Raw genomic sequence first — 25444 nt, 5'->3', positions numbered from 1 at the left:
TATAATGTTCTAAATTTCTAGCTAATTGTTTAAGTTGTACATCTGATTTGTTTTCTTACACATTTGATTTACGAAGCTTCAATAGTTTGTCCCAATATATCCTCGATTCACATTTTGCTTACCAGGTAATTACTAACTATTCATAAATACCTCAGGGTTCAAACAATGTTCATTCAAAAGTATGAAAAATTTCCAAGATTTCTCCTTTAAAACGCCCCCTCTATCTTACCATGTTTCAATACACGGCTAAAAGATGTAGTGTCTACGGGCATTTTGTATTGCAGGAGATTCTGATGATAACGTTAAAACTGTGCGTAGTATTCCGAGTGACTTCCGAATGGAGAAAAGATGCCAACAATCCCCATTATATATATTCACAAGCTTATCTTTTAAAAAGATTGGTGAGCTAGTGCTGTACTCATCATAAACACAGAAGCAGATTTCTAAAACATTGGTGTATATTTCTGAATAGATTAATTATAAAATAAGAAGGCAGAGTGATGTACTGGAATTGTGCTGGAGTGGGGAATCAATTTAGAATTGTGAATCTAGAGTGGGCTTCACATCGGCAATTGCACAGCTCATTGACTGTGCCTTAATCATTATTTATCTACTATATCAATTTCATTGGTACTGTCATGCAGCAATCGTATCTTCTCGGGCCTTTCCGACAAGCTCGGAAAACATATCCGGGGTTGTTTTCCGAGCTTGAAGGAATTTTAAGATAAAGCTAGCTATTCATAATAATACATTGTATTTAAAATAACTTTGCATTATAAGACATAAGCTACTGTAAGTTTTTTTTTTACATTTACAATAAACACACAAAACTTCAAGTGAAGATTATAAAACGAAATTCAAATGGTACAGTTTATCTACAGTAGTACAGTATTCTCAGAATCCACTACAATGGAGTCGAGCATGCGTATTCCAGTGAAAAGGACTAACGTAGTTGCTAGCGCTCGAGAGCAATAAGAAATCAGTTTTTGGGAGTTGATTTTAATCAACTCTCCTATGCAGTTACTCAGACAAACCGAAAGTGAAACAGTGTTTGGACCTCAGCACAAATTATTGCTGCTGACAAGACTTTAGTTAGTTCTTGAAAATAATTGATAAATTCGATGTAATGTATGCTAAAGCATTGTTTTTCAAGGAAACTTATTTATAAATACCTTGAAAATAGTCAGATTTTTAATGGTACGAACAATTTAGATATCTTTTGTAGTCGTATGCATTCCTAAGCCAGAGTTCAATATAGTCTCGTTCAACTCGACGCTCGGCTGTCTCCGTAAATCTCCGACAAGCAGAGAGTCTCTCTTGCTTGTCGGAGATTTACGGTGTCAGCCGAGCGTTTGGTTGAACGAGACTATAGTTCAATATTGCTTGGATCCATACAATTTTCGAGATATATTTCTATTACTGATACATAGTTTGATTGAATTTATTTTATCTTTAAATATTATTATTGTAAAAATGTGCGTATTTCAAATAAAAATTTGAAAATACATGTACTTGTCATGCAAAATAACATATTATTGATTTTAAAAGTCAGTTCTGCAGTACTTTGATCTTTCCTGTGAAAATTGCTGAGTGGAAATGAATGAAATTGTTGAAAATATCCCTACCGATCGCTCTAAGGTAATCCACTTTACTTTAGAGCGATCGGTGATAGTAGCAACACCTTCTTTAAGAATGTGAACATATGTTTATAATGTAGCTGTTCTTTTTTTTTTTTATATAGTTTCTTAAGTAGTTTAGTAGTAGCTTTAGATTTTGTTTTCTTTGTTTTGTACTCATGTAATTTATTTTTTGGTCCTGAGGAAGGGACTGGTTGTCCCGAAAATTTGACAATTTCTATTGTTCGTGTCGTTAGCCATTTTTAGTGCTTTTTATATTCAGTTTACTGGCTTAGTATCTATATATTATTAGATCCGACACTTTAAAGATGCCTTGTGTTGTTGATTCTATTCAGTGTTATATATATATATATATATATATATATATATATATATATATATATATATATATATATATATATATATATATATATATATATATATATATATATATATATATATATATATACACACCTCTTCTCTAATCTACTATCTAAAAAATCTTAAGTTGAATGGATCCAAACCATTGAATTTATCCATAGTTAGATGGCTTATGGTCTTTATAACATTTCTATAGATTAATAAACGAAAATGGAGAAAACGATTTTATAAAGGTTAAAGACCCAGCTTCGCTGACCCAACATCGGCCGATTCATAGTCATTTACAACCAGCTGCTCTAGGACTTAATGTCACGTCGGCAGCAGCATCCCTTTCTACCGGTAATTGGTCTTTTGCGTCATGTGGTATTTCAGGATGTACAATAAATATTTCAAAAAGATCCAAGCCGCATTCTACTCTACCAGCTGTCGTAATCCATTTGCTGTCCCATTGAAATATTGTACATTTATTTTGTTTAATAAGTTTGATAATTCGCTTTCAGTCCCCTTTAGATTGGTGTATTAATCATAGAGGAAACAACCCAGGTAGAACAATCGTCCTCTTTTAAAATTCAAATACATGTATGCCAATGGTATATTTACTTATCGTAAAAAATTGAGTATAATGAATCAATGATTTTTTTTTCCAATAAACTTAATTGGTAATATTGCTAACGGGCAAGCAAAACATCATAACTCGCAGAATCAAATTAATCTATTACTAGTATTTGAAAGGAGGACTCTGAAACGGTGAAATATTTGATAAATCAATTCATTAATCTATTATGAACTTGGTTTCTATTCAGATATGTATGAAATTTGATACATAAGGGCAAACAATAATATTTAAATGTACTGTATTATAAACTGAACGAGGGGAAATAGCCAAATTACTGTATTTGGAATGGATATTTCAACCTGTGTATATAGATGACTACGTGTATGATGAATTTCTGGAGAATTGGCCAGATGTATATGTTTCCCTGAAATGTTGAAATATATATGTGAAACGACCCTCGGGGGCAAATACATTAAGAACAGTAATATATGATGCACAAATATTGTTTAAGTCATAAATTGATGATTGCCATCATGAAGAACACATGTTGTCAAAAAGGAAGGAGAGAAATTAATTTGCATACGCTCTTTTGACGGCCTATCATTATGGCTGCCGACACGTTGATAGCCGATAGGTCTCCCTGAATTGTAGTATGCCGCTAAAACTGTGTTCAAAATGGAGGCGGATACTGTTCACCAAGTGTTGCAAAAGGTCAGTTACTCAGAAAAAAACCAAAATTTATGAAAAGTTGACGTTGTCACTGGATAAAAGAATATCTGGTTTAATTTGTCAGCCATTTATAAATTTTCTCAGTAAACTGTAAATCAACAAGGCTATGTAAAGATTAATTGTCTTCCATATTAACCTTCGAGAAGGTACGACTTCTTTGGGACGGGCTAACATATAAAGTTGTCTGAATATGATGCCATTTTTTAATGATTAATAGTCCCTATTACCTGTACATATTTGTCGGTGCATCATGTAAGACGTTGCCAATTAAGACTGGTGCCCTTGCTGTGGTTAACTATAATTAGCATTATTTCAGCAAACGTTACTACTAAAAATGTCTCGTAACAGAATGTACAAACGATGTCGCGCCTTGAAATGAAAGCCATAAACACAAAACCTTATTGTACACTAATTGTACGGTGCGGAAGAATTCACCGATCAGTCAAGTACACCTTCGTCTTTTGATAATTTGTCACCGACTAGCAGAATTTTGAACGCGGCGTAATGAATTAATTCCTACTGAATGAATGTCGATATTTCGTCTCCTGGGAACCAAAACAAACCTTGAAAAAAAAAAACATTATGTAAGTCGTACACGGTTTGTTGTTCATTGTTTTTAAAAAGGTCATGAAAAGATAGTCAGATGAGCAAATGATCAATTAAGAAAGTTGAGGTTTTGTGACCATTAGGGTATTTAAGAAACCCCAGTTCGGTTATAACAAGTCATGGGTCTTGACAGGGCTATGTGCTTTTTTTAGATTAATCAATCATTATGTTTTATAAAGTTTTGCCTCTAAAACAAACCAAATTACCATGCATTTACTGTACATGGAGACTGCTTGGATTGCATTGACTGGCTCAATACACTTGTAAAACAATTTGAATATGGGATGATCAGATATATTAGACTTTCATCATTGACTTTTAAAACGTAGAAGTTTTTTCCTTCGCTATATTAGGCAAAGTTTGGCATAAAACATATCAAAAGAATTTAGTCACAATGAGTGAAAACAACATGTCTTTACAGGTGTAATCTTAAGGAGTTTGTTATATCTCCATCGGTCATTGAAAGTTGCGAAAAAGTGATATATCCTCCTTTTTACCAACAGAAACTGCCCTGTTATAATTTCGGGTATCATCTGTGTTCTTATTGTCTTCCACATCTTCCTGCGTACACGACTGGAAGACTTCCTCCATCCTAGAAGTGCACGCTGGGATTACCAATGCGGACAACATCAGAAGAGGATTAATTCACCGGAAGACCTTCTCTGCCAAGTGTGTACTGCACAATATGACCTCCAGTTGCCAATGGATATTTTCTTCTTGTGTTAATATCAAATCCTGTGTTTGGAATAATTCTTTCTCACGTTTTTATATTTATTTCAGCACAGTTTCAATCGATCTTTTTTTAATATACAAAAAACAAGTTTCAAGTAATAAATCAAATCCAAACTTTAAACTTAAAACGTAGAAAAGGAATCCTTACATATGTTTTAATGTAACGAACAAAAATCAAAGTCACCAAAAAGAGTAAGCGTGCATGCACTTAATGTGAATAAATTTCAAACGATAATCAGTATATTTTGTTGCAGGAGAGAAAAAAGTTCTTGCCCAATTTCAAGAACCCGTGTTGGTACGACTTCACAGGAAACAACTCCTACAACCGCCTCAGATGTCTTCCCTACTTTCATATTATTGGGGTGTGTAAGTCTGGCACCACCGACTTGTTTAATCGACTCGTTCAGCACCCCCAGATTGTCAAGAACAGGGGTCTAATGTCCAAGGAGACCTGGTTTTGGTCCTGGCATCGGTACGGGACAGGTGCGTCACGTGATCTACTTTCAATTTGACTGCTTGCTTGATACAAAACAGCATAAATTCAAATTGGATCCGTTTTGACAAGCTAAAGCTTGTACTTTCAGTTGGATATTACCATCTAGTTTGTTCATCAAACAAGCTGTTAAATATTTACCTCCCTTTTCTAATTCGCTTTTAAAAAAAGGTCATTAGTACTCATAGACTGTCAAATTGGAAAGTTTTTTCTCCAAGAACTGCTCTGTTGTGTAAAATTGACGCTGTTTTAACTGAAAGCTATAGCACTAGTACTGGATGAGGACGGACGAGTGTCATTGATTTCAGGTATTCCCATCTGTTCGACAATGACTTAACAGTTAACCCTGAATAAACCACGTCTTCGTCAAATCATTTAAATCAAATATCACTGTGAAAATATGAATTATCTTATTCATACGTAGACTATTACTTCGGGGGTCTAGATTTTAAACGTAACTGCTGGTATTCACTGAATTACATCGATTCATCTAATAAGCCGATGTAAAACAGATTTAATGAATAAGGCAATATACGTACAACAAATTATCTGTGGTGTATATCAAATCAGTCATATTTTGATCACTATTTCACTTTAAAGTGCAGTAAAAACAAAAATACATGTATATGTATCTTCATCTAACCTTGATCCACGATTTGAATTTATGTATTTGTAGCCCATTTGATTTTAAATATAGATTCTTTTACTACCTTGGTGTTTTCTTATAAGCCTATGATAATTTGTCGTTGCTTTTAACTTACAACACTAACACATTGTTAATCATTATCATACCTGTACAGTGGCTTGATATAAAATCCTTCAACGAATATCAAAATTGTTACTTTCCCTTTTTCAGAACTTTGGCGTAAAGGTAAGGATCTCTTTCACCTGTATGTAACTTACTTTTATGGAATATGCCTTTCTGGATGTCGAAAAAAAAACCCGACAACTGATTTGTTCTTCGTTCCTTGAGTTGCTATATTTGTTAATATTTGTATATTTTGATATTCATAGTGAATCCAAAGAAGTTCAAAAACTTGGACAATTTTCTAGATTTCTTTCAAATTCCGAAAATATCGGAATTTAAGGTATCTTCAAACGGCTCTCGGTATTCAGAGATTATAACAGGTAACATAGTAATGTATTCGTCAATCTTTCACAGGTTACAAAACAAAGTAAAAAATACATTATATCATGTAAAAACAACGAAGTAAACAATGTAAAGTCAAATCATGATCAACTTGGCTTACCCAACAGAGGAAGATGCAAAATGCCTCTGATGAGAGAGAGAGAGAGAGAGAGAGAGAGAGAGAGAGAGAGAGAGAGAGAGAGAGAGAGAGAGAGAGAGATGGGGTGTGTATGCTTTACGATAACACATGAAACTACATGTAAACAAAGACTGATTCTTTCAATGATTTCTTTAAAGGCCACGCTGACCCAATGGACTTCTGGGACCACACACTGTGGTGGCTCATTCCTCAGAACAACGGGAACGCGTCAGAGCCGGTGTTCACCACCCCTCACCTTATACACCACGTACAGCCAAACATTAAACTGATCCTGCTGCTACGGGAACCAGCGGAAAGGTGAGAACCAGCAACGTTTGTTGATTGACATCACATCAAGACTTTTGATTGATTTGATTCCAGTGTACAGAAGTATGAAACAAAATGTGTTTTATAACTTTAATCTCATTTAACAGTGCTTCCTTAGCAAATCGGCGATATTTTCTTTATTGTAACGATAAAACCTTGAAATTGAAATTGAAACCTTTGCCGATGCAAAATAAAAAATACTTTTTAAGAAGTTTTTCCACTAGTTATTCTATTTCTAGTTAGTTTTTCAATAAAGAATAAAGATTAATCTGGAATTTATTTGTTTTCCTGCAGATTATACAGTCACTACTATCATATCGGGTATGGTTCGTCTCCTGAAGATTTTGAGGTAGACGTGTCGGCCTCTATACGGTATCTGGACCGGTGCCGGGCCAAGTCTAGCCTCCGATCCTGTTTATACAACAGAACACTATTCAAGGAAATGCCAGTACGTACTGTAGGACCAAACAAGATAAAATGCAAATAGACGCTACACCAGTCAACCTTGGGGTGACAAAGATATATATGTAATGTATGTATGCAGTGTCGGGGAAGAGGGGCAAATCTTCAAACAAATACCAGTGTCATTTTACAAATGGTAAAATATTCAGACTATAAGAGAAACCTAAAGGTCTGTCCGAAGGAAGCGTACAAACAAAGGCACTCTGAACCAGGAACTGCTAGCAAAGACGTAGTTACCTTTGTTTTAAGTATATTCATTTTTTAGGTGGACCTTTAATATTCACACATAGTCTCCGGTATAAAAGGGTCCGAGTCGTGTTTGAAAGCTCTGCCCAATGGCCATTTTGAAATATACATTGTAAAGTCTTTATTTCGTTACATTGGAAAACATTCTTTTGTGCCGATAAGAATATTTTCTTTTTTCTTTTACAGACCCCTTTATTTGCCTCGTTTTACGATGTTCACATGGCCAACTGGCTAGAAGTCTTTCCTAGAAATCAAATATTCATCATGCGAACCGAAGATTTCGACAAAAGCAAAAAAAAGTATCTCTTACAGCTGTTCAAATTTTTGAACGTAGGTGAGTAATTTTTTTCCCCCATAAAATTGTGAATTGTAGTTTCAGGATTCCAATACCATATACTAGTACCTATAATCATAACAGATAGTCCCTGCTCAGTGGAGCTACGAGAGAAAATAACTCTCAATTCTGTTGTTCTGTTGTACAAAGTCATGCATATTCTAAAGGTGTTTTTATGGCTTTATTTTATTTTGTAGGTGATGTAGAAGAACGGGTTTTAGACAGAATGTCAAATTTGGCTCATAAATACAAATCAGTTAGAAAGGATAAAGCAGGCCCCATGCTAAATCACACTCGGCGGACACTCAGAGACTACTTACGGGAACCTATGAAGAGGCTGGCATCTCTCCTCCATGATAAAAAATATACCTGGGACGATATATACATAGGCAACTGAATCCATCTTGTAAATCAAAATCAAAGATAATCCAACCTTATAGCCATTGAAACGAGAAAAATAGAATATCTACAAACATAATCTGAGGAAAAATTGCACATCATTTGAATCAAACATAAAGTCATTTTTTTTTCATTTTTCTTCTATGTTCTTTCTTGATGAGCGTACATATGATAAATATTGTGGAATGTCAACCGATCCTTTGTTTGAGGGGTGGGATGGGGGTACATGGACATTGTTTATATTTACTGGAATAATATGAAAAAACATGTCTCATCACTCTGGAAAGACAGACTTTTTTTCAAGTCGTGGACAAATTAAACTATGATGTTTTCTGATGAAATTATCTTACCCTTTTTAATAATGGATCTTCCTTTGATTTCCAAAAATTATTACGCAACACGATGTTTCTGGTGCATGATTCAAAGAAGTACATGTAGATGAGGAAATGCGTGGTTTTGATAAATTTTCACTGTCAATTTGGTTGGCATAAAATAAAACATACAATAGTGTGTTTAAAACGGGAATGCGCTTAGTTTATAAGTTGTTATTTTGATCAAAATCAATGAACAAGTGATTGATTCAATATTTAGAAAAGTTTTTCTGTCTTAATTCAATAAACCTATTTTAAAGGGGAATGATCACGGTTTCGGTCAAATTTGATTTTCCTATTTTTATTGTTTAAAGTGCTTTAGTATGGCATTTTTAATGAACAGCCAAAATTTGAGTGTCAGTTGTGGAGTAATAAGCAAGATATAGAGCTCACAATATTCTTTGTTATGTGAACAAGCTTTTTAAGGCACGTGCTATGTTTTTGTTTACATAGGTTTAGTATACCGTGAACAGTTCTTTTTAAAACTGATTTTTTTGTCTGCTGGTTAGTTTTGAACATAAATAAACAGTTCCTAGCATTTCTCACATTTATTTTAGGTCTAAATCTGGAAAATTTAAAATGTAAACCAAAGAAAAAAAGTGACCTGAGCTTTGTTAACATAACATGGAATTGTGAGCTTTGTATTTTACTTAAAACTCGACATTTTGATTGACTATATAGAAATAACTTATTGAAGCATTGTGAACATTCAAACGGAAAAAATATCAACAAGTTCAAGGAATTTTGACAGTCAAACCAATCATTTATGCAAATAATTCTATTAGTTTAATCAAAGACCATCTTGTTTTCGCATCATGGTCAGGTCAAGGTACGTTTTCCTCAACTTGAAAATAAATGTAGTCATTAAATCTTTCCATGCAGTCATAGACAAGACGCGGGAGAGTAACTTACGAACAGATTGTGCGTGTGGTCTGAGATTTTCAAGTTATTTCTATATGAATTAATATACTAAGGAATTGAATATGTTTGTTTTTTAAGTTCTTAAACACGGGAGAAAATAAGATATCTATGATTGAGAACACGTCCGTCACAACTCTACGTGTGTTTGCAATTTTCGACTGATCAGTTTACATTATTATTTCATATCAGACAAAATAATTGCATTACATTTTGTTTGGCACTTTTTAAAAAATAAAGTCTAGTGTTTTTTTCTATGTAGATGGGCGTTTCTTTCTGTATGTTTTATTGCTTTTCGTTTTTAATTTCTTGTTTTCGTTTTGTTTTTTGTTTATTATTGTGATTTGTTGTTGATTTTCGTTTTGTCGTTTGTTTTTATTTAAATTAGATTTTTGATGGTTGTTCATTGAATTGAAGAAATAGAGATTTTTTGAGAAAGAATATTCGGGCATGCATTTCTTATCTGTAAAAGATAGATTCTCCCAGGGACGTCCCGTATATATTAGTATATATACGTCCCTGATTCCCCCTTCGCGCCTGAAAAATCGTAAAATAATCGTCCATTTTGTTATTAGACATATGATTCGCAAATAATGTAAGTTTATTTTGTAACTAATAGCGACCATTCGAGGTGGCAATCACTTTTTCGAACTATAATTTTGTATACTACAATTTTTTTTAAAACTCCGATTACACCATGTTCACACACTGAACTTTTTCGGAATAGTCAATGGGTTTTAAATACTATACGTTCCGGAAGTTAAGTAAGAGGCTGGGGGGAAAGCAAAGTACTCGGAATCTGAGACATAGGATGTTTTTGGTCGTGTGTTTGTCAAAGAAAAGAGGAATTTGACCGTTTGACTGTCACCAAACGTTTCAATCAGTTTTGTGGTACTGAAGGTTCATCCTGTTTACTGCGCAGACACGGAAATCGTGAGAGACCCGAGGCATCCCCAGCTTGGCTTCTTTGTTTTCCTTTTTTGGTCCGCGCGGTCCAGTCCGCATAAATTAGAGCGGTATCGAATGTCAGGGCTAGAGTCTTGTCAGTATCTCTGAGCTCAAGGTACCCCGGTACATATCTATGACTGTTGTAGCTCATGTAGAGGATCTGTTGACAGAAGGACCTTGGCTACAGTAATTATTACGGTTGATTGAGGGGGAAACTTGACTGCTGAGTGCAGCTATAGTGTGTGCCATTGAGAGTCAGCGTGGCGGATCCCGAGGAAATGTGAGTTTTGTTTGTCTGCTTTTTGAGATTTAAATGAAGCTGCTCTAAGTTAATTTAAAGTATCTAAACATTTTAAGATTTTTAATGCAAACAATTAATTGGTGACATGACCCTTAAATTATTATTTTTTCAAGGAGGATACCTGATTTCATTTTCATTAGAATATTTGAGGTTTTATCAATAATCAAGTTTAAATTTAGTGGAAACTAACAACACTGATGATTAATAGGTGAAAGCTAGTGTATTATTAATTTTAACTTACTCAAATAAGTATTTTGATTTTCTGATCAGCTGGTATTTGAAACTCATGAACATGATGAAGTACAATTTAAAATACCACATTAATCTAATTAACGTTATGAGTTTTAAAGGACCTTCAATGCATACTGATTCAGATAACTATTTTCAATCAATAAAAGTATTTTAAACATTTGATTGGACCACAAATTATTATTGATGAATAGCTTTGCACACATAGTAAAGGAATTTTAATTAATCTGTATTTATTTTCTTTTCAAAGATTCTCAATTCATTTGAAAAGCATTTTTCATTAGCATATAGTGTCCTTCATTGCATGTAAGCTGTTCATAGGTATTATGTATTTTTTGTCATCAATCTAATCGACATGATTTCTACTCTCACAAATTTTTAATAACTGTTGGATTAATTACAGATGTAAACATAGCACTCTTCATAGGATATTGAAACAATTGAACCTCAAGGAAAATCCAGATATATTGGAAAAGTGAACGAAAGACAATGACCCAGCACAAGGTGTATATGAACCAGATTCACTGCAGCTCGCTGCTGTGTGAGCTGGCCCAGATGTGGAGGAGTCAGGCACTGTGTGATGCCATTATCAAGGCAGGAGCCATCACAGCCAAGGTACACATGTTTCCTGTTTGTGAGGGCCAGCAGCAGCACTAGTCTGCTGGGGGGGGGGGGTGTTGTTGTCTGGACTGCACTGTGTAGGTGTGTGGCTTAATTCTTTGCACATGCTGAGAGGACTGGGCTTGTAGTGCTAAGATGTTTAAAGCCACATGGGGTCGGCATGTGCTTTAGATGAGGGATTTAAGATACCACCGGTCAAGATTTTCTTCTCTGACTTTTGTGTTAATTTTCATTCACTTTGCAGGATGCCAGTGTGTGGTTTTTTTATCATTAAGTAAGAATAAAAATAAAATCAAGAAGAATAAGGCTAATTTATAAAAGGCAAATACCGGTATTAAAGCTTGATGTATATAATATATGAATTGAATCAATTTATAATCATATAAGGTCAATTATTCTATATATGATTTTTTTTTTATGTTTGAATATCTTATATCATATCACGCAGTGATATGCATCACAATCATTAAACATGATTAAAATCACTGGAAGAAAACCCCAGTATCAACAAAAAACGTACATCACATATTAAGATTATTGGGGATATACTACGTGGTTCATAATATATATTCAGTCAATACATATTACATAGCAACATTTAGATTTTTTTAAATTACTGTTTTACATGAATAATTAGTCTGTTAGCACAAGTCATTTGTTTTGACAGCTAAGAAAGGTTTTGTTCTTTGTTTTAGGCTCATCGGTTGGTACTGGTGGCGGCGTGTCCTATGCTCAAATCCATGGAAAGTGCTTCTGTAGGCTCTCACCTAGAAATCCGCTTGGCCTCCGATATCAAAGAGGAATCTATCCACACATTTCTACAGTACTTGTACGAAGGCTGTATGGTCCTGACTGAGGACAATTACAAGGATATTGAGAAGATTGGTCGAATTCTACAGGTCGACAGCGTCATTAAATGCTGCTCAGACTTCTACAAGTGTCTCAATTCTTCCTCCCAGTATAAGTATGACTATTATGATCATGTGGAGTTCAAACATGTCAGACAGACGGATATGTTAAAGTTCAGTGAAAAGTCCAACAAGAGGGCTACGGACTCCAAAATTACAGGACATAGTGGAAAACGACAAAGGATTCACAACCCTGACTCACCGCTGTTTAGTGCTACTTCTAGAATGGACGATAGATCTGGATCCTCAAATTTTAGCAATCTCAAAGACCCCATCCGTCCGTATAAAATGGGTCCAGCCAGTGTGTCCAGGCGGACTAATGGTAGCGTGGATGTTGTGGAGGACGGCGTACAGATCCAGCATGTGGATAAGGATTCATCTTCCAGCTCTCCACAAGTGGTGGATACCGCATCCTCCATGTCTGTCTCTATAGCAAGTCAGATACAGCCCGATGTTAATGTTCAGGTTTTGAACATGATGAATACACATTCTACCTCTTCCCCTTCTGTGGGCCCCCGGATCCCCAGTAAGCCCCCTCTGACAGGCCCCTTCCCCACTGAGTCCACTGATGGTAGGTCTGATTCACCTATCTTCATAGCTGGAGCTGTTTCGAGGGGGTTTGGAGCCACCGTGGTGCCCCCCTCCAAGTCCTTTGCTATGGGGAGCCCCACCATGGTTCCTGTAGGACCGGCTCAGTTCCCAACCTTTGTAAAGGAGAACTTATCAATGCCCACTAACGCTGAAGAAGATGTTGCAGGGTTAGTAAATACCTCTATCAGTAAGATAGCTCCTGAAGAAAAAACTCAATGTGTTTTAAATTTAATTTTAGAGTAATTAATGTAAATTTGATAATTACATGCAAAAATAGGGCTTTCAAGCATCAAATAATTAGTTTTTGTATGGCTGGTTATTTTTATTAGAATTTGGATTATAAGCAAGATAGAAAGAAATTAGTAGAATAATTATTGTTGAATAATCTTTGATAATCAGACTGACTTGAACTGTTTCTTTTTTTAAAATTAAAAAGGAATTCCATCTGCTAATGTCAATTTATGAAGTCTGTCACACATGCCTTTCTTGAAATGGAATGAAGGTTTTTCTGTATAATTTGTTCTTACTATGCTATATTTTTTTGGAAAGCTTTGTATGATTGTATGAAGCATGTAATTTTTATAAAATCTTAAACATTAACAGGATAAAAACTCGATCGGACTCTAGATCCAGCCTTGCCACGAGCAGTCCAGACCCGTCCATTGTGAAGAAGGAGCCAGGAACCAGTACACCGTACGTAGAAGTCCAAGAGCAAGGCATGGTGATGGTCCGTCGTCCGGACGGTCGGGACACTGACACTGAGCAGCAGGAGGAGGTGTCCAGTGACCTGGAGATCGAGGAACCCCCTCCGGACGACAGTTACACAGGCGAGGCTGGGAGCGAGGCGTCCTGGATGGCCGGACAAGCTGGTGAGTGTCAGGTGACAGGGATGAATACGTATCCTGAATATCAGTGTATGAAATGGACGGTTGTGCAAGTCCACAATAGGAAATAGAAAGAGAGACCAAAATCGGCTGTAGGAAAATATTTCCTTCTTATAAGGGCAAGGGTGAAATGAATTTTATTTTCAGTTCATTTAAATTGAACCTCAATAAAGACCGTTAAAATTTGGGAATGGGGAGGTAATTGTTGTTGTACAACATGAAGAACATTAAAGAATTGTTTTATAAGTCCACTATTGATCTCTCTTTCTTCTATTCAATTTCAATAATATCTTGTTTTGATATATCTGACTAGCATATTTTTATCTGGTCATCAATCTTTTTTAACTTGACTGAACAAATAGAGCATGTGCATGCATGATTTATTCCAGTCAATTGTTAACTTTGATTCTAATTGAAATGAATTTTTTCTGCTCTTTTCTAAGTACATGAAATCAAAAAGAAATTTTTGATAGTTGAAGTGTTTTAATGCTAGGCTGCACCATACAAATAAAGCAACTACATGTGTTGCAAGCATTATAACCTATCAGTTATATGATATGATTTTGACAATACAAGAGAGTTTTTATCAGGCAAGCTAAGACCAGTGTATAAGTACAGAGTATAATTTTTTAAGTAAAGTCTGTTTATCTTTAAAATTATATATGCCTCTGAATTTTTTTAAAACCAAAACTTAATTTTATTACATTGTAATAATTCTCAGAATTACATCAAATTTTTTCTAGTATAAATGTACACATATAGATGAATGAAATAATTGCTACATGTATATATGAATGAAATGGTGTGTTTAAGAAATGCAATAAGAAATTTCTTTGAGAAGTGCTCAAGCATGTGGTGATATGCTTGTGAGCTGTTTGTGAGACAATCGTGCATTAGCCTGCGCCAGGATCGAAGCGGATTAGTACCAATGCAAGAAGCTGTGAATTCTCAGTGCATGAACATTATACCAGCAACCGTCTGATGTGTGTTTCAAACGAATACTAACTCCGCATGATCTCTTCCTTTGTCACTTGACCAGAAGAAGGCAAGTTATAACTGTAAATCTCCCTGTTTCCGTGTCTTTTCTTGATATTTTTCTTAAGTCTTTGGTAATATCTGTGTTGCATATGTTCTGTACATAATTCATATTCAGCATTTTGAGAATGTAAAATTTGTAAATTTAATAACTTGCATTTAAATTATCTTCTCTATTTGTATGAATTTATTACATATCAAAATAACAGTTTCTGTGTATTGCTCTCTCACACCAGATATCTGTGTAATTATTCTGAAGACATCTTAAAAAAACTTAGTGCTGGTGTCTGAAGAACCGGACTCGTCATGTTTTAAGTTTTCTTTGCATTTTCCAACAGGAAATGAAAGTTTAACAGAGAAAGGTTCCTGGCACAGCATTGATACAGGAGGGGGTCCGTATGCTTTGGTCGAGGAACAGGGGGGAGAGGCCAAGTTTGACCGAAGTGAGATGAAATTTGATGGAACTGATCTGAAGTTCTATGACGAGGTACTTCCTGGTCACAGGCTTATCCGAATAGAAGGAAGTAAGAAAGCGTGTGCATATTGTGACATACAGCGCTTGAAAACTAAGTCAGGATGGCAGATAAAGTCCTACTTTAAGTGCCTGGCCTGCGACATCCCTCTCTGTAAGTCTGATAAGGAGTGCTTTCTGAGATATCATGAGCTAAGGCTCGAGCAACCCAATGTTCCACCCAAGGAACTCCATAAAAGACTGAAAACCAAGAACAAACCACTGCTCCTACACAATGTGACCCCCTCACAGATTAAGTCTTCCAACACGTCGTCACCTGCCACTAACGTCTCTCTTGAAGAATCGGTCACCACTGCTGATATTATCAGGGCTCACTTGTCCCCTTCAGACTTCTCGGAACAGAACCCCGCCCCTCCACTTCTGACTCCTTACCTGTACAATACCTCAAATGTTCCTCCCTTGGATGTGGATTCACCGGAGCAAAGCAATAGTGGATCTCCAGAAAAATCTGACGTGCTGCCTAAAAGCAACAAAAAAGGAGAGAAACAGCAGAATTCTAAAGAAGGAAGCACCAGAAAGTCTCGAAAATCTGTGAAGACCAAACCAATGAAAATTGTTTTTAATGAAGAACAGAATGACATGCTTGCAAATGATGATTCAAGTGAATCCAACATGGAGGAGGATTTTTCAGTAGATGAAAGGGTACCAATTGATAAGGCAAAAAATGAAAATACACTGGGGACTAAAAAAGAGAAAAATCAATCCCATATTGTTATACAATAGAAATGTACTGATGTAGAATTTACTAACCCTATGATGGAGTGCTGTATGTATTTTTGTGAATTTTTCTTACATGTTTATGTTCATGAATATCTGTAAATAATTTGAATTTTGTACAAATAAAATTGTATCATTTTTCATCTAAGTGAAACAGGTTAAAAGGGGCATGGTCATGATTTGATCTTAAATTTTAAAAATAACTTTTTTTCTTTTTAAAATTTTTTAATAGGCTTCACCTTTATATGTGATTCTAATAGTCAACTCTATTTTAATGTTAGATGTCAAGTTAAAAATGAGAAGAACAAAAAATTGTATGTTAAGAAGGGTAGTGCAATGATTTTGTTTATAGTATGTTATGTAGTGATCATTATTTCAATTAAACTATATCTTCTTTTTTATAAGTTAATAATGAATGTGATCCACTGTTTCTTATGTTTGTAACCAGTCTTTTATGGGTAAAATAAGATTTTTTTTCACAATTTATGATCAGTCCCAGATTTCTATTTCAGTCCTTTTTTAATGACTTTCTTCATAAATGTATTTAAGCATACCTATCAAAGAAGAATATCATTGTGTGGGCTTTGTTTGACAATAAGAGGAAATGAAAAACTATGAGTAGCTTGACTAAAGACATCCAAATTTTGCTTAAGTTTGAAAATGACATGTTTTTTCTAGAATTGAAGAGAGACACACTTTATAAATTGTCTCATGAAAACACTAGCATTTGTTTTTACAGTGACTACTGGTTGAATTGTTAGTATGGTATGAGCTTTCAGAGTCCCAATATACTGAATCCTTAAGTAAGTTTCAATAAACTTGATTTGCAATGTATTATGTAAATACATGTACATTTTTCTAGTTCCAATCCACATACAATTGTTTTGCACCTGTTGCTAGGTTACAAGTGGGCAGTACTCAGTATGCATTGTTTCTAAAACAGTCAATTTGTACAACTATTTTATAAATTGTGCCATGAATATTTCCCTCAAAACAGATAATTTGATACTCAAATTAAATGGAATAACACATAATAAGTAATGATGTAGTTGATGAAAATTGATATATTTTGATTTTAATACTTGTCAGTGTATCATAACTGAATATTGGATAAAGAATAACATGTATTCTTAACTTAAAACTGTTGTCAAAAACTGAAAATTACTGATACTGTGGACAGAGATTAATGGTTCTGCGAATCAAATCCTAATGTCACGGAGGATGAATTAACCCTTGGCAGTGTACAGAGAGAAGATTTTGTGCCTTTTCAGACAAATGTTCGTCTCATATCAATGACTAGAGGTGCTAATAAAGGCACTAAACAATTCAGAGTGCATGCTTGTATGTAATTTATTTTTGCATGATGTGTATAGTGACTTTATATATTTATATGTTTACATGTAGTCGACAAGTGTGGCATAGTTATCTGGTTTTCAATAAAGCTTTCACTAAAAAAGTGACAGTGTAGATTGTTTTGTTTTCTTGCTTCATATCTCTGGCTCATGTCGGAGATTGAACATTTTTCTGATCCATGTAATGAACATGGTCATAGGGGTTGTGTTTAAAAGTGAACTTGGCACAGGAAAATTTAGGGAATTAACAATTGTCATTGGTTCTGTCTAAGATGGAAGAAGGTCACAGCACCATTAAGGCACTGTTTTACTGTGTATACCGGATATATGACATTGAACAGGGTCGATGTCAATGGTTCAGCACATTGAAATTGCCACATCAAAATTCGTCACTTATTCATGTGTAGGATTTAACTGTGTCAATGGTTCAGCTCATTGAAATTGCCACATCAAAATTCGTCACTGATTCATGTGTAGGATTGAACCATGTCAATGGTTCAGCACATTGAAATTGCCACATCAAAATTTGTCACTGATTCATGTGTAAGATTGAACCGGGTCAATGGTTTGGCACATTGAAATTGCCACATCAAAATTTGTCACTGATTTCATGTGTAAGATTGAACCGGGTCAATGGTTCAGCACAAGGCACTGGTTCATGTCTAAGATGACATTGCACTTGAATTCTTTAGAATTTATTGTTATTTATAAGGACAGTTAAGCTTATTTTCTGCAATATTGATTGAATAATTTTGATTTTATATAAGTGAACTGTCTCAATCATTTTCATACTAGCATAAATTTGGTAGCTATAGCTTTCGTATATATTGTTAGCATGGCTTCATTCTTGAGTGGAGGCTGATTTTCATTGATTGTCATTGAATGGTTTTTAAGAAGGTACATGTACCTGTAATTCTAACAAGTTTAAATAAGGAGAGTTTTGCTGAGGAGATAAATTTCTCGGGAAGCTATGAAAAATAAGTCACCATGAGTTTAATGAATAAATCATACTTCATTTTTTGACAGTTAAAAAATCTGCTTAATGAGAACTATGTGAACATTATTGGCATGACATGGATATGAATTGAATCTATAAGAAATACTGACAATACTAAACTTGCACCTATATTGAACTGTACTAGTACCACAAAAGAATTGTGCATTAATGTCTAACTGGGTCTTCCTTTATCCTTTCAGGGTTCAGGAAGGCCCAGAGGTCTGTGCAGCCAAGGAAAGGAAATCCCTCTCCCCCCAGTCATTCCATGTATGAACAGCATCCCCCCGAGTCCCCGTCCACTAACACATTCACCACCGAACAGTTTCTGAGAATAAGCGGTCTTGTAGACCCCCAACCGAATCTTGAATTGGTCCAAACCGATCCCCTCAACTTCACAGACCCGAAGGATTTTTACATGACAGATGATGATGGGGAGGTACACAGATTGATAGGAAACCCAGGGCATAAAGCCCTCACCTGTGTCTATTGTAAAGCCAAGGGGAACAAAACGGCGTGTGGGTGGCACATCAAATGCTACTACCGATGCAGTGTTTGCGATGTGCCTTTGTGTAATATAAAAAGAGACTGTTTTATTCAGTTTCACAATAAACTGAAAACAAACAGTGGGCCTCCAAATCAAGGAATTAATGCCTAATTTAATGCATTGCTTTTGCATGGAGCTTGCCTCTGTTCATGGGTCGTTGGAAAGGTGTGGCCATTGTTTATATGTACAATTAATAGATTTTCAAAAAAAAAAATTGTTTTGGTTTTATGTATAAAATTTTAATGTACAAGATGTATGTTATTTTCCCTTTGGAGTTATGTGTTGTGAAATATAATTGTATTCTAAATGTTCTTTACAGATGCTTTTTCAAATTACATGGAACTTATGATGGGACACAGTCGAAAGGCAGGCAGTTCACGCATTTATCCTCGAGGTCAAGACGACGAGGGTTTTACTCAGTATTTGTTGAGCGGAACCCTGGAAATCCCAGCATCTGATTGGACAGTTGATCCAGCTCATCGCCTCGTGTCCACAGACGAGCGCAAATTACGTCCCTGTTATTACTGCTCTCTGACGAAAGTGAAAACAAAGTCAGGATGGCGTAAATACACCCGACACAAATGTGAGCTGTGTAATATACCGTTCTGTAAGCGACAACAGGGATGCTTTTATTTGTATCACAGGGCTTTAGAAATCTTTAATGAAGAAGAAGCAGTAGGTCCACCATCTCAAAACAGAGAAAATGCAGACCAAAAATAGCAATGTATAAATGTGTGGTACCTTTGACTTTATATACAAGCAAAGTATTAGAATATTTTTATAGCTTTTGTTATTTTGGTGCGTTGTTGCATGTTAAATCTGTCTTACATTTTTTGATATTTGGGCAATTTGAAATTACAAAATCATATTATTGATCTTTTAAAACTAATGACAAGTCTTCAAGTATTGATTACTTTATGTTTTGTAATATTTTATTTTTCAATATTTTATTGTCAGCATGGTAGGTCAACTAATTTTCATTTAAAAAAAAGTTTTTGACACACTCAGGTGACCATTTTATTTATGTAAGTACTTTATTGTTGTATTTTTATATTTGTTTGTATTGAGACATTTAATATGATATAATGGTAGTATTATGCTGCAGAATACTTGTGGCAGTTTACATGTATTAAAAGAAATGTGTGAAGTTTGTGTGTTCTTTTCTCAAATTAAAAACCCAGAAATGTTGTTAGTACATGGTTATAAAGTCACAGTGCAGTTTTTTAAAAAACATTGATAAATGCTGCTAACAATACATCATCATTGATATTATGTTTACCTTTCAGAAAATCATCTTTCCTACATTTAGATAAGTTTTATTAAATTTACTTAAAATTAGCCAGCCAACTGGCGTTCTATTCACGCACAAGCATTCTATTAATATGGAAATAACTTATTAAGATGAGCTTGTAAATGAAAATTGATTTTTTACTTGCTAACAGTTTAATAGTATGTAGGCTACCTGTTGCATATCCACCCCCAAATGTCAATAGACATTTTTTACTAGTTAAAAATGTTAAAATGCATAACTATTTCATTTCTTTTTTACAAGAAAAAGTTAAAATCCCAAAAAATTGTAATAGATTACCGTATTTTTCGAAAATTATATTGATCCTGTTCATAGGGCGAAGGAGCCTGTTTTTAGCCAAAAAAATAAATTTAAAAAAAAGTATAAATAGGTCGACTTCGAAGGATTGGTCAATAAAATTACCGCCAGTTTGAATGAATAAATAGTTTAAACTTTAAACCAATAACATTTTCATAATCTGATTTTACAGTTTAAAACTATAGGGCCGGGAAATAAAATGCATTCCGAAAATTCACACATCGTAAGAAAATGTCTGAATTTGCATCAAAATTTTCAAACCGATTTATTCAGTACAGTTGGAATGCACGTAATGTCTCAGACGAGGACTCTATATATTGATTTATATCAGATCAACCATGCCCCATCTTTTTGGAATTGTTCACTTCCTTTGAAATTGTTAAGGAGGCTGGGTGATTAAAATCTGCCTTAAACTTTAACAAGATATTTCTGACCATATACTAACATTCAGTTAAGACCCCCCCCCCCCCCTCCAAATTTTAGCTTTAAAATTCCTCTGAAAGATTATTGATTTTTATTTACATTTAAATCTGTTAGTGCCCCAAATTTCAGGGTATTTTACTAGGCTATTTTTGAAGTTGGGATATTTTGTACTTTCTATATAATAGCATGCAAAATGCAATGGGGTGTTCATAAATGGTCATAGTTTATATTTTCCATTGAACAGATGTATCTTTAAGATAGATTAACAATAGAAAAAAATATCATATAATATGGACTATAATTGTAGTAGAATTCTTCACATCGCGGAGATAAGCAATTTTTAAGAATAATGGGTATAGGTCGCGTTAAACCTTAAAACACGTTCAAGAGTGGTAGCGTATCCGAACAACTGGTTTAAGCCATACGCTACAAAAGGGTGCTCATGAAAGAAGAAAAAAAGAAAAGAAATGACAAGAAATATGGTAATCATTGATATTTAAAGGGACTTAGGTATGACTTTTTTTCTTATATTTTATGTATGAATTAGTTTACTTGTGCAATTTGAATGATTGACCAAAATTTGAATTTTGGAAGTCAAATTACATGAACTTAGTATAAGAGAGATACAGAGGTAAAAATCAATTTTAATGTAAACAAAACTCGATTCTTAAATATGTTTACAAATAATGTAAAGAAGGAATTACTATTTTTTTGACAAAATAAGTCTTGGCGAAAAACCCGATTCATAAATAATATCAACAACAGAACACAACATTTGATCATGAAACTTACAGCCATAAAACACATTTGTAAACAATAATGAAACTTGAGCTGTGTTTACAAAACAAAGAATTTCAAACTTTGTATCTAGCTTGTAATTCAACATTTGGCTTTCAAATGACGAGGCATTAGAATTACCAATATTAACCATTCGAAAAACGGAAAAATTAAAGTAAAACTTTTCAGCTCAAATAGTGTCTATAAAAAAAGGAATGCTAAAAATATCTTTACAACAATTATGATTCCAATAATGAAGGGAAAGCTGCAAAAGCCTACTTTAATGGCTTATTTATACATACAAGAACCATTTACAATCCCCTAAAAATTTCTTTAAATCTGTACAAATGTCAATCAGTTTTAAATTTGTCCGGAATGTATTCTGGATTTTACTTTTTTTTCTAAGGGAAATCACTCTAATATAAAAACAATAACCGGGTGGACATTGAACGATCCGACCTGTTTATTCCTGGTTTTCGGATGGACCGCGGGTAGAATTTCAAAATGGATAGTCTGAACTTGGTCAAAACTGTTGCTGAAGTTTTTCTACCATTTGTCGGTAAGTGATTGCTTCGGTATCGTTAGTAAATAAATTATTTACGTTGCTGTGGCCAGCAACAAGCGGTCACGGTAGATTCGTCAGTGTACCTGTTCGGTGTGAATGTATAATAACTGAAAGTAGAAAGTAGTATGAAGTGAAATTATAATCAGTGAAATTATAACTTTATCATCTGTGCCTTTTACAAGGTCGAAAGTGGATATTTTGTAATTCCTATTTCCAATTTACTGCCTTGTTGCGAATCAGTGATTTAACATGTGATTGTATTTATATTAGGCATGCTAGAGCAAAGGGCCGTAACTCGCTCTTCTCTATTTTTATATGTCTCTGACGTCATGCGTATTTTAGGCATGAGGGTTGTTGTCTTTTACGGCTTACAACTCGAAGAAAACGTACGATAAATTCCGAATGTTAAAGGAACCAGTTTAAGAAATGATCCGAGCGGATGCCTTACTCTCTATTTCTGGAGAAACACGTGTTTTAATCAAGGAAAAATAAGTTGAAAGAGAGCGGTAAGTGTGTTTTGTCTTTTTAAATGCAAAGGCACCCTTTTAACTATGATAGGTAAAATATATCATACTTTATGTTGTTAATTATTATAAGAAATGATGTAAGGATGCACGACAATATGTATATTTTGTCAAAATAATATGTGGTGTGTTGATAGCCTCGTTTCCGTTCAAAAATGGCGGCTCCCATATTTCACACTGATTTTCACCTTTTATTTCATTTACAAAGATATCTAGCGTGGTTTATGCTTGTATTTAAAGTTATTTTGAAACCATATTATTGAAATTGTTCTTATTACGGATTATCTTTGATCAGATATTAAGATTTTAACGATAATTTCGATATGTCAACAGAGGAAATTCGAAATGTATATTGAATTGATTATGGTAGGCGATTTACATATTGTAATGGCATTCATTCACTACTTTCAACAGATCAAGAGTATGTCAAAGAGTTCTCATCTTTGTACGGTACTTGAAAGGCAAAGAGTGGGGTTCTGTGTTCCTTAACTTTCCTTTGTCAGGAAAATTTTGGATGGCCGTTTAGCCAGCAAAACATGTTCAGATAATGCCAGAAAATTACTTAGCATTTTTGACAAATTTGTTAAAAGCTTGTCTTGTTTGTTTTGTTCTTATAGTTGTGGGTTGTTGTTTTTTTCAATTCAGACTTCACATTTCTATATTGGTGTTAGTATTAATAATACACTGTATGATAATTATGAGAATTGCATAAATTTACTCTTCATCACTGAAAATAAAACTTAAACATTTCAATTTATTTAAGCAATACATTTCATCAGTCCATTAATCATACAATTTGTTTAAAATTTAAAATATCTTACAAAATTTACTTTTGCTTGGTTTCAGACATGTTAGCAGAGATTTCATGGTTCCCGAGTTAAGACTACTGTATACTGTTCCGATTCATTTATAAACAGGTAATTATTAATTAGTAAATAGTATTACTGAGATATCTTGTTTATTTATTCATCTTATTGATATACAAATATCACATAAATTAATATTTTTTAAATTCTATTTACAGACATTGCATTGGGCCAGAGATCTAGCTGATCGACCAAAATAAACTGAAAATTTTCATTTCATTGTTAATTATAATTAATAAAATTGTATGTTTAATGAAAATTTCACACTGGACATTGTTCTTTTATCAATTCTCTTGAGTTTTGTATTAACAAAAAAAAATTCTCAGTGGTTTAAAGGTATAAAAATGAAGGTGACATTTTGTATGTAAAAATTCAATTGTAAATGTTAAAAGTGCAAACTTCAAAAAAAATTTAAAAATAAATAATGTTGGAAATTTTCAAAAGCAATGAATTTTTAAGCTTAATAGCAGGTAACAGAATTGAAATATACAAAGATTTTAATCTCATAATACCATTTTAAAATTTGCTTGGCATGCCTATTTATATACATTATTTACCCATGCGTGAAATTAAACCGTAACTTGAAACAAGACAAGCTGACTTCTAGCTTCTTCTATCACATTTTTACTCAATATTTAAATATGTTTTGGGGGTTGAGAGAGAGAGAGAGAGAGAGAGAGAGAGAGAGAGAGCTCTCAAGGATGGAGTACTTTCATATGACTTGACAAATATGTCGTTAATGTACATGTATACTAGTACACACTTTTAGTTCAAATCAAACCCATCAATTATTAAGCATGTCATGTCAGTTGATATTAACACTCGATCCTTATACTTCTACTCATGTAAAAGCAGTGAACCACGTGTTTAAAACTAGGGCCGTCCTCTTTTTTTATTGCAACCTAATTACATTGTATCAATGTATAAATTCACACTTTGTCCTCCGCTTTGATTTAAGTATACACATTATCAAAGTCCACACAATAGTCGTTGTTAAACACATCCAGATTGTTGTTTAAATTACGCCAGGTTGACCGGAGCAGAGACCGATATTTAAGATATCAACGAAAGACCGTTATCAGATATAGATTTCCGTGACACCGAGCCTCATATTAACCTCTGTAAGTGTTTCCTGTCTGTAACAGGATCAATGTCTTTATCCTATCAGGATCAACGCAGAAATGCATATTGCATACATGCACTTGGAAATATTTTAAGTTTTTGATGAGTTGAGCATTTAAATTCCACCAACCCCTTTTCTCTCTCTCTCTCTCTCTCTCTCTCTCTCTCTCTCTCTCTCTCTCTCTCTCTCTCTCTCTCTCTCTCTCTCTCTCTCTCTCTCTCTCTCTCTCTCTCTCTCTCTCTCTCAGATACACAAGCAATATCATATGAATTGGAAAGTAATCACTTCATCATGCATGCATACATTGCTTTTGGTTATCAAGTTTGCAAGAAGTGACAAATGGATAATATTGGAAGTGTAAGCATATTAAGAGAGAGAGAGAGAGAGGGAGAGAGAGAGAGCACTTTATGATTTATGGCAATTACAGGACGAGGTAAATCATG

The 25444-nt window shown here is 34.3% G+C and overlaps 1 protein-coding gene and 1 long non-coding RNA gene across 2 annotated transcripts in view; both read left to right on the top strand.

Moving 5' to 3' along the window:
- Window positions 1-3120: 3120 nt before the first annotated feature.
- The window catches only part of LOC128172925 (uncharacterized), a 29689-nt gene continuing 7365 nt past the window's right edge, over window positions 3121-25444 (top strand). The window contains exons 1-15 of the mRNA XM_052838665.1: window positions 3121-3264; window positions 4392-4557; window positions 4875-5103; window positions 5970-5984; window positions 6128-6241; window positions 6540-6699; window positions 7003-7156; window positions 7603-7750; window positions 7948-7964; window positions 11399-11551; window positions 12253-13223; window positions 13660-13925; window positions 15314-16108; window positions 18774-19121; window positions 19437-19679. Of these exons, the coding sequence (XP_052694625.1) occupies window positions 3206-3264; window positions 4392-4557; window positions 4875-5103; window positions 5970-5984; window positions 6128-6241; window positions 6540-6699; window positions 7003-7156; window positions 7603-7750; window positions 7948-7964; window positions 11399-11551; window positions 12253-13223; window positions 13660-13925; window positions 15314-16108; window positions 18774-19121; window positions 19437-19679 (3838 nt within the window). The 5' untranslated portion in view covers window positions 3121-3205. The remainder of the gene's footprint in view (window positions 3265-4391; window positions 4558-4874; window positions 5104-5969; window positions 5985-6127; window positions 6242-6539; window positions 6700-7002; window positions 7157-7602; window positions 7751-7947; window positions 7965-11398; window positions 11552-12252; window positions 13224-13659; window positions 13926-15313; window positions 16109-18773; window positions 19122-19436; window positions 19680-25444) is intronic.
- On the top strand, window positions 22780-24151 carry LOC128172936 (uncharacterized). Its single transcript, XR_008242388.1, has 3 exons — window positions 22780-22994; window positions 23859-23929; window positions 24037-24151. It is a non-coding gene; the product is annotated as an uncharacterized LOC128172936 (long non-coding RNA).

The sequence above is a fragment of the Crassostrea angulata genome, chromosome 1 (assembly GCF_025612915.1).
Source record: "Crassostrea angulata isolate pt1a10 chromosome 1, ASM2561291v2, whole genome shotgun sequence".
In the NCBI taxonomy this organism is placed as follows: domain Eukaryota; kingdom Metazoa; phylum Mollusca; class Bivalvia; order Ostreida; family Ostreidae; genus Magallana; species Magallana angulata.
The sequence above is the reverse complement of the archived record's forward strand: the minus strand, read 5'-3'. Positions and strand labels throughout refer to the sequence as shown.